The sequence below is a fragment of the Heptranchias perlo genome, chromosome 40 (assembly GCF_035084215.1).
Source record: "Heptranchias perlo isolate sHepPer1 chromosome 40, sHepPer1.hap1, whole genome shotgun sequence".
Classification (NCBI taxonomy): domain Eukaryota; kingdom Metazoa; phylum Chordata; class Chondrichthyes; order Hexanchiformes; family Hexanchidae; genus Heptranchias; species Heptranchias perlo.
This window is the reverse complement of record NC_090364.1, coordinates 16,659,377-16,673,790: the sequence shown is the minus strand read 5'-3', so window position 1 is coordinate 16,673,790 and position 14,414 is coordinate 16,659,377. Positions and strand designations below refer to the sequence as shown.

The window sequence follows — 14,414 nt, the reverse complement described above, 5'->3', positions numbered from 1 at the left end:
CAGGCAGAATGGAAAGGGAGGGGGTGTAGCCCTAATAATAAAGGATGATGTAAGGGCAGTGGTGAGAAAGGATCTTGGCTCAGAGGATCAGGAAGTAGAATCAGTCTGGGTAGAAACAAGAAATAACAAGGGGCAGAAAATACTGGTGGGAGTAGTTTATAGGCCCCTTAATAGTAGCAATACCGTTGGACAGAGTATTAATCAAGAAATAATAGGAGCTTGTAACAAAGGTAATGCAGTAATCGTGGGGGACTTTAATTTTTATGTAGACTGGGCAAATCAAATTGGCAAAGGCAGTTTGGAGGACGAGTTCATGGAATGCATTGGAGACAGTTTCCCAGAGCAATATGTCATGGAACCAACCAAGGAACAGGCTATTTTAGATCTTATATTATGTAATGAGACAGGGTTAATTAGTAATCTCATGGTAAGGGATCCTCTGGGGAAGAGTGATCATAATATGATAGAATTTTGAGAGTGACATACTTAAGTCCGAAACTAGAGTCTTAAACTTAAATAAAGCCAATTACGTAGGTATGAGGGGTGAGTTGGCTAAGGTAGTTTGGGAAATTAGATTAAAGGGTATGACAGTCGAAAAGCAATGGCAGATACTTAAAGAAATATTTCAATCTTCTCAACGAATATACATTCCAGGATTCACAGGAAAAGTGATCCATCCGTGGCTAACTAAATAAGTTAAGGATAGTATTAGATTAAAAGAAAAGGCTTATAATGTTGCATAGAAGAGTAGTAAGCCTGAGGATTGGGAGAGTTTGAGAAACCAGCAAAGGACGACCAAAAGGAAAAAAGTAGAATGAGAGTAAACTAGCAAGAAATATAAAAACAGATTGTAAGAGCTTCTACAAGTATGTAAAAAGGAAGAGATTAGTGAAAGTAAACGTTGCTCCCTTAGAGGCTGAGACAGGAGAAATTATAATGGGGAATAAGGAAATGGCAGAGACATTAAACAAATATTTTGTTTTGTTTTCACAATAGAAGACACAAAAAGCACACCAAAAATAATGGGGGACCAAGGGGCAAATGAGAGTAAGGAACTTAAAACAATTAATATCAGTACAGAAGAAGTGCTAGACAAACTATGGGACTAAAAGCTGACAAATCCCCTGGACCTGATGGCCTACATCCTAGAGTTCTATAAGAGGTGGTTGCAGAGATAGTGGATGCATTGGTTGTGATCTTACAAATTTCCCTAGATTCTAGAACGGTCCCAGCGGATTGGAAGGTAGCAAATGTAACCCCGTTATTCAAGAAAGGAGGGAGAGAGAAAACAGGGAACTGCAGGCCAGTTAGCCTGACTTCAGTCGTCAGGAAAATGCTGGAAGTGGTAACAGGGCACTTAGAAAATCATTATATTAGGCAGAGTCAACATGGTTTTATGAAAGGGAAATCATGTTTAACAAATTTATTAGAGTTCTCTGAGGATGTAACTAGCAGGGTAGAGAAAGAGGAACCAGTGGATGTCGTATATTTGGATTTTCAAAAGGCATTCGATAAGGTGCCACATAAAAGGTTGTTACGCAAAATAAGGACTCATGGGGTTGGGGGTAATATATTAGCATGGATAGAGGATTGGTTAATGGTCAGGAAACAGAGAGTAGGGGTAAACGGGTCATTTTCAGGCTGGCAGGCTGTAACTAGTGGGGTGCCGCAAGGATCAGTGCTTGGGCCTCAGCTATTTACAATCTACATTAATGACTTAGATGAAGGGACCGAGTGTAATGTATCCAAGTTTGCTGATGATGCAAAGCTAGGCGGGAAAGTAAGCTGTGAGGACGACACAAATACTCTGCAAAGGGATATAGACAGATTAAGTGAGTGGGCAAAAAGGTAGCAGATGGAGTATAATGTGGGGAAATGTGAGGTTATTCATTTTAGTCTGAAGAATAGAAAAGCAGGATTTTTTTAAATGGTGAGAAACTATTAAATGTTGGTGTTCAGAGATCTGGGTGTCCTCGTACAAGAAACACAGAAAGTTAATATGCAGGTACACCAAGCAATTAGGAAGGCAAATGGCATGTTGGCCTTCATTGAAAGGGGGTTGGAGTACAAGAGTAAGGAAGTGTTACTACAATTGTACAGGGCTTTGGTGAGACCTCACCTGGAGTACTGTGTACAGTTTTGGTCTCCTTATCTAAGGAAGGATATACTTGTCTTGGAGGCGGTGCAACAAAGGTTCACTAGATTAATTCCTGGGATGAGAGGGTTGTCCTATGAGGAGAGGTTGAGTAGAATGGGCCTATACTCTCTGGAGTTTAGAAGAATGAGAGGTGATCTCATTGAAACATTTAAGATTCTGAGGGGGCTTGACAGGGTAGATGCTGAGAGATTGTTTCCCCTGGCTGGAGAGTCTAGAACTAGGGGGCATAATCTCAGGATAAGGGGTCGGCCATTTAAGACTAAGATGAGGAGGAATTTCTTCAGAGGGTTGTGAATCTTTGGAATTCTCTACCCCAGAGGGCTGTGGATGCTCAGTCGTTGAATATATTCAAGGCTGAGATAGATAGATTTTTGGACTCTGAGGGAGTCAAGGGATATGGGGATCGGGCGGGAAAGTGGAGTTGAGGTCAAAGATCAGCCATGATCTTATTGAATGGCAGAGCAGGCTCGAGGGGCCGTAAGGCCTACTCCTGCTCCTATTTCTTATGAAGAGAAATCACGTTATAGTTTTATAATTTTTTTAAGTCTCCAGGTCTTAGGACCCAAAGAAGTCGAGGACCAATTAATTTTAACATAAAAAAGACTTTTGTTTATTTAGCGCCTTTCATGACCTCAAGGATGTCCAAAAGCACTTCACAGCCGATGAAGCACTTTTTGAAGTGTAGTCACTGTTGTAATGTAGGAAACGCAGCAGCCAATTTGCGCACAGCAAGATCCCACAAACAGCAATAAGATAAATGACCAGATAATCTGTTTTAGTGATGTTGGTTGAGGGATAAATATTGGTCAGGGCATCAGGGAGAACTCCCCTGTTCTTTGAAATAGTGCCAGGGGATCTTTTACGTCCACCTGAAAGGCCAGACGGGGCCTCGGTTTAACGTCTCATCTGAAAGACGGCACCTCCAACGGTGCAGCACTCCCTCAGTACTGCACTGGGAGTGTCGGCCTGGATTATGTACTCAAGTCTCTGGAATGGGGCTTGAACCCACAAACTTGTGACTCAGAGGCGAGAGTGCTGCCCACTGAGCCACAGCTCACACCTTATATTTCCCCCCGTCATGAGGCCGTGCAACACTCTGCTACCTAGATAGAGAAAAAATGTGGAGCATTTGAGATCACGGGGTAGTTCTGAGCAACAAGGCCGCACAGGACGCACAGGTATTTTGGAAGTGAAATACAGAAGCAACTACCAAACTCCTGATAACGAAAGGCCATTAAATCCATCACATTTAACATCATAGAGTTTATTATTTTTGAATACATTTATTTTACAATATCCATTTTCCTCATTATTTACTGATCATGTCCCGTGTAGAACCGGGAGAGGAAATCTGTGGGTCGCGGAGTCTCCGTTTCATGGAAGTAACGCATGATGTGTGTCCGCTGTTTCCACACTTTAATCGTTTCTTCAAGATCCATTTTACCCTGGAAAAGAAAATTAGTGACACGAGAGATCAGGGCGCTGGCAAATATAATGGTGACAGGATCAGGGAACCAGAGAAGTTTATTAACCCAAAACTGTCTGTGCAGCTTCTTTGCTAGAGCAATCCCAAACTAATCCCATCACCCCACTCTCTCCCTATAGCCCTGTATCAATCCCCAAACTAATCCCACTGCCCCGCTCTCTCTCCCCATAGCCCTGTATCAATCCCAAACTAATCCCATCACCCCACTCTCTCCCTATAGCCCTGTATCAATCCCCAAACTAATCCCACTGCCCCACTCTCTCCCCATAGCCCTGTATCAATCCCAAACTAATCCCACTGCCCCACTCTCTCCCTATAGCCCTGTATCAATCCCCAAACTAATCCCACTGCCCCACTCTCTCCCCATAGCCCTGTATCAATCCCAAAATAACCCCACTGCCCCGCTCTCTCCCCATAGCCCTGTATCAATCCCAAACTAATCCCACTCTCTCCCCATAGCCCTGTATCAATCCCAAACTAATCCCACTCTCTCCCCATAGCCCTGTATCAATCCCAAAATAACCCCACTGCCCCGCCCTCTCCCCATAGCCCTGTATCAATCCCAAACTAATCCCACTCTCTCCCCATAGCCCTGTATCAATCCCAAACTAATCCCACTCTCTCCCCATAGCCCTGTATCAATCCCAAACTAATCCCACTGCCCCGCTCTCCCCCTATAGCCCTGTATCAATCCCAAACTAATCCCACTGCCCCGCTCTCCCCCTATAGCCCTGTATCAATCCCAAACTAATCCCACTGCCCCACTTTCTCAAATATTTATCCAATTTCCCCTTGCCAGTGTTAGCAGTGACTCAGTGGGAGCACTCTCGCCTCTGAGTCAGAAGGTTTTCGGTTCAAGTCCCACTCCAGAAACCTGAGCACTAAATCTAGGCTGACACTCCAGTGCAGTACTGAGGGACTAATGCATTGTTGGATGTATGTTTGCTCAGATGAGATGTTAAACCGAGGCCCCGTCTGTCCTCTCAGGTGGATATAAAAGATCCCAGGACACTATTTCAAAGAACAGGTGAGTTCTCCCCGGTGTCCTGGGCCGATATTTATCCCTCAACCAACATCGCTAAAACAGATTATCTGGTCATTAGCACATGTTTGTGGGATCTTGCTGTGCGCAAATTGGCTGCTGCGTTTCCTACATTACAACAGTGACGACACTTCAAAAGTACTTCATTGGCTGTAAAGCACTTTGGGACATCCTGAGGTTGTGAAAAGCACTAAATAAATGCAAGTTCTTTCTTTCTTTAACAGATGCAATGGTCTCTGCCTCAACCAGTCCCCGTGTCGGACCATTCCGTCCCCCAACAACCTTCTGTAAGGAAAGTTCTCCCAACCTCCCTCCTCATCTCTGACAATTGAAGACACCTCATCACTGACTCCCCAACTAGAGAAAGAGACTTTTCCCGACTCAGCCTATCCAAACCCTACATCGTTTTAAAAACCGGCAATAAAACCAACTTCCATTTATGGATCACCTTTAACACAGAAAAACGTCCCAAGGCGCTTCACAGAAAATAATAAACACTGAGCCAAAGGAGGAGATATTCGGAGGGGTGAACAAAAGCTTGGTCAGAGGTGGATTGTAAGGAGGGTGATAAAGGGGGGTGGGGTGGAATGTCAGGGGTTTAGGGATGAAATTCCATAGCACTGGGAATAGACGGCTGAAAGCACGACTGCACAAGAGGCCAGAGTAAGAGTTTGTTGCGGGGTGGGAGGTTGCAGGGTGGGAGGTTACAGAGATCAGGAGTGGTGAGGCCATGAAGGGATCTAAACATGAGCGGAGGGACGGGGAACCAATGTAGGTCAGTGAGGATAAAGGGTGAAGAGTGAGCAGGACAGACATAGAATTTACAGCACAGAAACAGGCCATTCGGCCCAACTGGTCCATGCCGGTGTTTATGCTCCACTTGAACCTCCTCCCTACTTCATCTAACCCTATCAGCATATCCTTCTATTCCTTTCTCCCTCATGTGTTTTTCGAGCTTCCCCTTAAATGCATCTGTGCTATTCGCCTCAACCACTCCATGTGGGAGCGAGTTCCACATTCTCACCACTCTCTGGGTAAAGAAGTTTCTCCTCAATTCCCTATTACATTTATTAGTGACTATCTTATTTTTATAGCCCCTAGTTTTAGACTCCTCCCCAAGTGGAGACATCTTCTCTACGTCTACCCTATCAAAACCCTTCATAATTTTAAAGATCTCTATTCAGTCACCCCCCAGCCTTCTCTTCTCTAGAGACAAGAGCCCCAGCCTGTTCAGTTTTTCCTGATAGTTGTAACCTCTTGGTTCTGGCATCATCCAAGGGTGTGTATTAGGAACCAGAGACTGATCCCCCGAGTTTAAGAGAACAGAGGCTCTGCCGCTAATACACTGCCCAGCAGGGTACTGAGATAGGCAGACCGGGAAGGTAATGGATTTGATGCCTCTGGCTCTCAGAGTCCCGTTCAAGTATCACCCCCGTGCTCGCAGACCTACATCGGCTCCCAGTGCAGCAACTTCACCCAAGAACTAACGACACCTTCAGGGAGAGAAGATGAAAGAAACACAAGCTGCTCTCTGACTAACCGGTGAACGGTGCTCCATTTACATTGTGAAGTGGGAGTTTGCACAATGTGTAATCGGAAGTATGCCAGCAGTCAGTGTTACTGCACAGTTCTGGTCATAATCACCATTTCCCGTACCTTAATCACCAGCAGGTCGATAATCCGGGGGTCAGTGATGTGGGCGTTTTTCATGAACATCTCCCGTACTTTATCCCGCCCCTGTTTCACTGTGATATCCAGATGGAATTTGTGTACTGTAGAGAGAACGGGATGAGAATCATAGTCAATCAAACGGTGGCCAAATACTGCAGGGTTCCCTCCTGCACATCATAGATTAAATCGAGTTACACAGAACGTACAGCACAGAAACAGGCCATTCGGCCCAACTGATGCCGGTGTTTATGCTTCTACATGAGCCTCCTCTCATCCTACATGTTCACACCCTATCAGCATATCCTTCTGTTTAGAAGAATGAGAGGTGATCTTATTGAAACATATAAGATCCTGAGGGGACTCGAAGGGGTAGATGCTGAGAGGATGTTTCCCCTTGTGGGAGAGACTAGAACTAGGGGCCACAGTTTAAAAATAAGGGGTCTCCCATTTAAGATGGAGAGGAGGAGAAATTTTTTCTCTGAGGGTCGTGAGTCTGTGGAACTCCCTTCCCCAGAGAGCGGTGGAGGCAGGGTCACTGAATATTTTTAAGGTTGAGTTAGACAGATTCCTGATTAACAAGTAGGTAGACGGGAAAGTAGGGTTGAGGTCACAATCAGATCAGCCATGATCTTATCAAATGGCAGAGCAGGATCGAGGGGCCGAATGGCCCACTCCTACTCTTATTCATTTATCTCTCATGTGTTTATCGAGCTTCCCCTTAGATCCCACACAATGTCTAGCCTTTTTTAAATATATGCCATCTATAGAATCCTACACCTCAACAATTACAGATTTGTTTTTAGTCAGCCTGCTGTCTGACCCACGTAGTAATCCAGCACAAGGCTCAGGAGTCTCCAAACCAGGCTGGTAAGAAATCTATATAACTATCGAGTCTGTGTGCCCGGTACAGAGGGCACGCACTCCCCATGGGGGGCACGACCTGACTTCACAGAACTTTAGGCACCGGCTGGGCTGAGGAAGTCCAAAATACGTGTAGACTCCCCACATTGCGACTCTTCGTTGGCTGTGAGGCGTTTTTGGGAAGTCCTGAGGCGGTGAAAGGCGCTACGTAAACGCGAGTGGCTCAGTGGGCAGCACCTCTCGCCTCCGAGTCAGGAGGTGGTGGGTTCAAGTCCCCGCCCCAGCACGTGACCCAGGCCGAGCCTGGCAGCGCGGCACCGAGGGAGCGCTGCGCGGTCGGAGGGGCCGTCTTTCAGATGAGACGTTAAACCGAGGGCCCCCGGTCTGGCCTCTCAGGTGGGTGGAAAAGACCCCGGGGAACTATTTTGAAGAGGAGCCTCTCCCCGGGGTCCTGGGTCGTTTATCACCTCGTTTGTGGGATCTTGCTGTGCCGTGTCTCCCACCACACTTTAAAAACCCACTTCATTGGCTGTGAGGCGCTTTGGGACGTCCTGAGGTGGTGAAAGGCGCTATAGAAATGCAATAAACGCAAGTCTTTACTTTCCAGGGACTTTATTGGGCCCCTCCTCCGAGTCAGGCCGGCTGGGCAGTCCCCGAGCTCGGGTATCAGGTCACCCATCAGCGGGGCCCCGGTCCTTGCCGTTGGCCTCCGCCCAGTGGCCGTGACCCAGGTCCTTACCCGTGTTGGGGATCTCTCGGTACCAGGCCCGGTACAGCTCCCGCACCCTCCGCTTCGCCTCACTCTGGTTGCGGGACAGTAACGGCTTCACCACCTTGACCGACCCCACTACCCCGCGGGCCGCCGCCATCTTCCCCGACAGCCACTGCCCGCCTCCTCGGCAGCCGAGTGCGCTGATTGGTGCAAGGATATGTCAATCACGCGGTGTTGGCGGACGACCCGCCTCTTCTTTCTGCTGATTGGTGCGAGCGCGTGTCCATCAACGGATGTTGACGGACGTTCCGCCGATTCCTTCTACTGATTGGTGCGAATCCACGTCAATCACGCGGTGTTGGCAGACGATCCCGCCTCTTCTTTGCACTGATTGGTGAACATTTGACCTCGGGTACGACAGTCCCCGGCGTTGTTATTCCCGCCTCCTGCGCACTGATTGGTTCCGCGTTACGTCAATCACAGCTGTCGCCTTGGCAATGACCGAGTCAAGCTTTCTGCTGATTGGCTAAAATTCTCAATGTTTGTCAATGGCTCGGACCTGAGGAGCACGGGATTGGTCAAACCCGCCTGTCACTCAGTGAAAGGGGCGGCACCCGTACGTCTGCCCCGCCCCCAACTCCTGACCTGCTCACCCCGAAGTTCAGAGGTCACATTGAGCCAAGTGTGTGAGTGGTCAGAGCAATGGCGGGAGGGCTGGTCCGGTCCAGTGTTAGTCATCGTCTCCGTCACCAAGACCCCCAACTCCCACCTCCGTAACGTCGCCCGTCTCCGTCTCCGTCTCCGGCCCGGCCTCAGCTCATCCGCTGCTGAAACCCTCATCCAGCTTCTGTCACCTCCAGACTCGACTATCCCAATGCTCTCCTGGCCGGCCTCCCACCCTCCGTAAACTGGAGCTCATCCAAGCCTCTGCTGCCCCGTATCCCAACTCGCACCGAGTCCCGTTCACCCGTCACCCCCTGTGCTCACTGACCTACATCGGCTCCCGGTCCGGGAACGCCTCCATTTTATAATTCTCACCCTTGTTTTCAAATCCCTCCATGGCCCTCGCCCCCCTCCCTATCTCTGGAACCTCCTCCAGCCCCACAACCCTCCGAGATCTCTGCGTTCCTCCAATTCTGGCCTCTTGCGCATCCCCAATCGCTCCACCATTGGCAGCCGTGCCTTCAGCTGCCCAGGCCCTAAGCTCTGGAATTCCCTCCCTAAATCTCTCCGCCTCTCCTTTAAGACGCTTCTTAAAACCTACCCCTTTGACCAAGTTTTTGGTCATCTGTCCTAATATGCTATCTTTGCCTCGGTGTCAATTTACGCTCCTGTGAAGCTCAATATGTCCAACCAGTGCAGAGCAGCAACCAACAAAGCCAATAGAATGCTGAAATAATAGCCAAATAAGTTAAGTACACGTCAGGGGAAGCCGTGATCAGACTGAACAGGGCTCTGGTCAGATCACACCTCGAGCACTGTGTCCAGCTCTGGTCACTGAGACACCAGGGAGATGCAGGAGGCAGATTGGTGCAGAGCCAAGAGGCTGATCCCCAGTGCCAGGGTTCTGAGTTACATCGAAACTACAGCACAGAAACAGGCCATTCGGCCCAACTGGTCTATGCCAGTGTTTATGCTCCACACGAGCCTCCTCCCTCCCTACTTCATCTCACCCTATCAGCATATCCTTCAATTCCTTTCTCCCTCGTTTATCTAGCTTCAAGGGGATTCAGGTTTTCAGCCTGGAAAGGAAGAGATAATCTCATCGAGGGAATGGAAAAGGTAAACCAGAAATATTACTTTAAATTAAATGCTGATAGCAGGCCAAAGGCTCAAACTAATGAAAGGCAAATTTAAGACCGATATCAGGAAGAATCATTGAAGAGACTGAGGGAGGACCTTAGGACCGTCCAGGGATGACATAAGACGGTTTTTCCAACCCATGATTACTGTGACGTTGTGAAAGTCCTGACCCTTGTGAGGTTACGAATTCCGCGGGTGCTGGCCAGCAGTGCCTCACCGCAGCGTCTATTCTTCATCCGTGATGCTAGACGGTGAGTATCGGTGGGCTATTCAACTGCATGGGGCATCGCAGCAGTGCCTGACACTGACCTCGTCCAACCTCCAGGATCAGGCCCGATGTCCGATTGTAGCACTCTGCCCACTGGCACCCCGGCTCAGATCAGCAGCTCAGCTCAGACCAGGGCCCGAAACGTGGAACCTTTTTGATCTCCTGCTCACTGTCTTCACGTGACGAGCGACTGGGGGAGGGGTGGCGCGAGGGGGCGGCTCTCATTTGACCTGAGGGAAAGCTCTGCACAAATAGTCCCTGAACCCCAGAGGCTGTGAAACAAATCGGGTAGATAGAGAGATAGATAGAGAGAGTCCAGAACAAGGGGGCATAACCTTAAAATTAGAGCCAGGCCGTTCAGGGGTGATGTCAGGAAGCACTTCTTCACACAAAGGGGAGTGAAAATCTGGAACTCTCTCCCTCAAAAAGCTGTTGAGACTGGGGGTCAATTGAAAATTTCAGAATTAACATTGATAGATTTTTGTTAGGCAAGAGATACAGAACCAAGGTGAGCAAATTGAGTTGAGATACAGATCAGCCTTGATCTAATTGAATGGTGGAACAGGCTCGAGGGGCTGAATGGCCTCCTCCTGTCCCTAAATCCTCTCACCTCCTATGAAACCCCAGTCTGCCGTTTCCCTCGGGATGAGCACAGCATGCGATCACGACTGGAGTTCTAACCGTCTCCGCTCCATCAGAGAAAGGGATTGCTATTTTTTTGAAGGCCTTTTGGTGCCCAGTTTATATTTTTGTAATTTCCAGGGCATCAGTCCGTACAGCTAATTGAAGACTGGGCAAGGATCGAGCCTGGGGCCTACTTGTGTCTGTGGCTTTAGTCCACACACAGTCACCCTGGGGAGAGGGGGTTCCTGCCCTGCACTTTCTCAGCAATACACCCAGGGCAACTTCAAAGTCACTTAATGCTGTGCAGCCCGTTCCGAAGTTTCTGATTGATAAGTTGAGGTGCTATATAAATAAATGCAATGAGAAGATATACAATGCAAATTCGTTAACTGATATCAAAAACAATCCTGTGTTTAATACAGAACATCTGAGACATTGCACAGCTCGTCCATTCTTTGTTCATTGCTTCACTCAAATCCATTCCCACTGATTGTTTAATTCTTGCATTTGGTGTCACTCCCACTGTTGCTGCTTTCCCCAGACAGCAGGGAGACAGGCTCCTGCTCCCGATCCCTGCTGGGATACAAGTTCCTGTACCTAATCCCTGCTGGGATCCAGGCTCCTGCTCCCGATCCCTGCTGGGATCCAGGCTTCTGCTCCCGATCCCTGCTGGGATCCAGGCTCCTGCTCCCGATCCCTGCTGGGATCCAGGCTTCTGCTCCCGATCCCTGCTGGGATCCAGGCTCCTGCTCCCGATCCCTGCTGGGATCCAGGCTTCTGCTCCCGATCCCTGCTGGGATCCAGGCTTCTGCTCCTGATGTCTGGTGTAAGATGGGGAGGAAGAAACGAAGTAATAAATGTCAGAGTTCTTGGAATTAAAATGCTGGTCTGGTGACAGGGATAGTGGAAAAGAGTGGGGGAGAGTAGGGGCGGGGGGAGAGTCGGGGCGGGGGGGGGAGAGTAGGGGCGGGGGGAGAGTCGGGGCGGGGGGGGAGAGTAGGGGCGGGGGGAGAGTCGGGGCGCCAAAACCTCCAGGAATGAACGATTAATCTCCCGGACTCTGCTGTGAGCAGCGTCCAGGATAAGAATCACAGGGACATTAAAATAAATTGTGTTTTTTAAAATGTTTTGTTTGAACACTTTTGTTTTTTTAGTTATAAAAATATTGGAGATGGAAAAAAGGCTGTTCGACCGGGTGGGGCGACTAGAGGCAGGAGGTCATGTGATGAAACCTCCAGTAATACATCCAATCAGAGTCTGCAGCCCTAAGTGTGAGGGGAGAGAGAGGGGGGGAGGTGAGAAAGATGGGAGAGGGAGGGGGAGGGAGAGGAGGGGGGAAGGAGGAGAGTGGGATGGGAGGTGGAGGGGAGGAGCGGAGGTGGAGGGGAGGAGCGGAGGGGGAGAGGAAGATGAGGAGGGGAGTGGGGAGAGGGAGGGAGGAGGAGGGGAGGGAGGAGGAGGGGAGGGAGGAGGAGGGGAGAGGGAGGAGGAGGGGAGGGGGAGGAGGAGGGGAGGGGGAGGGGAGGGAGGAGGAGGGGAGGGGGAGTAGGGAGGACAGGATGAGGAATGTGGGAGGGAGAGCGGGGGAGGAGGAGCGGGGGTGGGGGAGGAGGAGTGGGAGTGGGGAGGAGGAGCGGGGGTGGGGGAGCGGAATGGAAGTGGAGGAATGGAGGGTGAGTGGGGGAGGGGGAATGGGGAGCGGAGGTGGGGAAGGGGAGGACAAGGGGGGGAGGTGGAGGAGGGGAGTGGGAGTGGAGGAGCAGGGGGGAGGGGGAGGGGAGGGAGGAGGGGGGAGTGGAGGAGCAGGGTGTGAGGAGGAGGGGGGAGGGGAGGGGGAGGAGGGGGGAGGGGAGGGGGAGGAGGGGGGGATGGGGAGGGGGAGTGGAGGAGCAGGGTGTGAGGGGAAGGGGAGGGAGGAGGGGAGGGGGAGTGGAGGAGGGGAGGGGGAGGGGAGGGAGGAGGGGAGGGGGAGTGGAGGTGGGGAGGGAGGAGGGGGAGGGGAGGAGGGGAGGGAGGAGGGGGGAGTGGAGGACCAGGGTGTGAGGAGGAGGGAGGAGGGGAGGGGAGGGGGGAGGGGGAGTGGAGGAGGGAAGGGGGAGGGGGAGTGGAGGAGCTCGGGACGATATGCCTCTGTTGTGCCCTCGCTCTAACTCTGCACCGGGCACCTCCTCAACTCCTGGCTCAATCTTTTCTCCTCTTCGATGAGCAGTCTCCAGATTTTCTTCAGAGCCTCCAGCGCTCGGAGATTTTCGGACAGTTCTCCCTCCTGAATTATTACTCTGTAATAAACGAGCAGCATCTGAACAAACCTTCTGGTGGATTTACCTGGAATTGCCCCTCCTCCACTCCCCACCCCACCCCAACATTTCCTGCCTGTCTGACCCACCCTTCCTTCAGATACGAGAGCCCCACGGATCGTGTCCCTGAACTGTCTCGTGGCATCTCAGCGGGAACGGGCCACGAGGGGGCCGAGAGGACTGGCCAATCAGCCCAGTGCCTGTCACCAGAGGGAAACCCTTCAGTCATTTTATCCACCATCCCATTACCTGCTCCCCCGGTACCGCCCCGTGTGAGACAGACCCTCAGATCAGGTTTGTGCTCGGTAAACGTACTGACGTATTAACTAGACATAGGCAGGACTCGCTGATGTAATAGGATGAGGCCATTCAGCCCCTCGAGCCTGTTCAATTAGATCATGGTTGATCTGTATTTTAACTCCTTCTACCCGCTTTGGTTCTGTAACTGTTAATACCCTTGCCTAACAAAAAGAGGTCACGTCAGGCAGATATAATTAACCCTACAAAAGATGCAAAGCACTGGAGCCGCTCAGGGACTTCGACCTATCATAGAATCATAGAAAGTTACAGCACAGAAGGAGGCCATTCAGCCCCATGCCGGCCGAAAAAGAGCCATCCAGCTTAATCCCACTTTCCAGCACTTGGTCCGTAGCCCTGTAGGTTACGGCACTTCAGGTGCACATCCAGGTACTTTTTAAATGAATTGAGGGTTTCTGCCTCTACCACCCTTTCAGGCAGTGAGTTCCAGACCCCCACCACCCTCTGGGTGAAAAATTTCTCCTCAGCTCCCCTCTAATCCTTCTACCAATTACTTTAAATCTATGCCCCCTGGTCACTGACCCCTCTGCTAAGGGAAATAGGTCCTCCCTATCCACTCTATCTAGTCCCGTCATAATTTTATTTACCTCAATTAAATCTCCCCTCAGCCTCCTGTGTTCCAAAGAAAACAACCCCAGCCTATCCAATCTTTCCTCATAGCTAAAATTCTCCAGTCCTGGCAACATCCTCGTAAATCTCCTCTGTACCCTCTCTAGTGCAATCACATCTTTCCTGTAATGTGGTGACCAGAACTGTACACAGTACTCAAGCTGTGGCCTAACCAATGTTTTATACAGTTCTAGCATAACATCCTGCTCTTATATTCTTTGCCTCGGCTAATAAAGGAAAGTATCCAGTATGCCTTCTTAACCACCTTAACTACCTGTCCTGCTACCTTCAGGGATCTGTGGACATGCACTCCAAGGTCCCTCTCTTCCTCTACACCTCTCAGTATCCTCCCATTTACTGTGTACTCCCTTGCCTTGTTTGCCCTCCCCAAATGCATTACCTCACACTTCTCTGGATTGAATTCCATTTGCCACTTTTCTGCCCACCTGACCAGTCCATTGATATCTTCCTGCAGTCTACAGCTTTCCTCCTCACCATCAACCACACGGCCAATTTTTATATCATCTGCAAACTTCTTAATCATGCCCCTACATTTAAGTCTAAA

At 49.9% G+C, this 14,414-nt stretch overlaps 1 protein-coding gene across 1 annotated transcript; it reads right to left on the bottom strand.

Moving 5' to 3' along the window:
• Positions 1-3,406: 3,406 nt before the first annotated feature.
• ndufa6 (NADH:ubiquinone oxidoreductase subunit A6) lies at positions 3,407-8,131 on the bottom strand. The gene is made up of 3 exons (XM_067974222.1): positions 7,958-8,131; positions 6,343-6,458; positions 3,407-3,603 (listed from the first exon to the last, which is right to left on the bottom strand). Exons 1-3 carry the CDS (start codon positions 8,085-8,087, stop codon positions 3,472-3,474), a joined length of 378 nt encoding a protein of 125 aa, XP_067830323.1. The 5' UTR covers positions 8,088-8,131; the 3' UTR covers positions 3,407-3,471.
• Between the last annotated feature and the right edge of the window lie 6,283 nt (positions 8,132-14,414).

Coding starts and splice junctions, on each gene's coding strand:
- ndufa6 (XM_067974222.1), bottom strand. CDS start 8,087: ATGGCGGCGGCCCGCGGGGTAGTGGGGTCGGTCAAGGTGGTGAAGCCG. Junction 6,459..7,957: donor CCGAGAGATCCCCAACACGG/GTAAGGACCTGG, acceptor TTCTCTCTACAG/TACACAAATTCCATCTGGAT. Junction 3,604..6,342: donor TCGACCTGCTGGTGATTAAG/GTACGGGAAATG, acceptor TTTCTTTTCCAG/GGTAAAATGGATCTTGAAGA.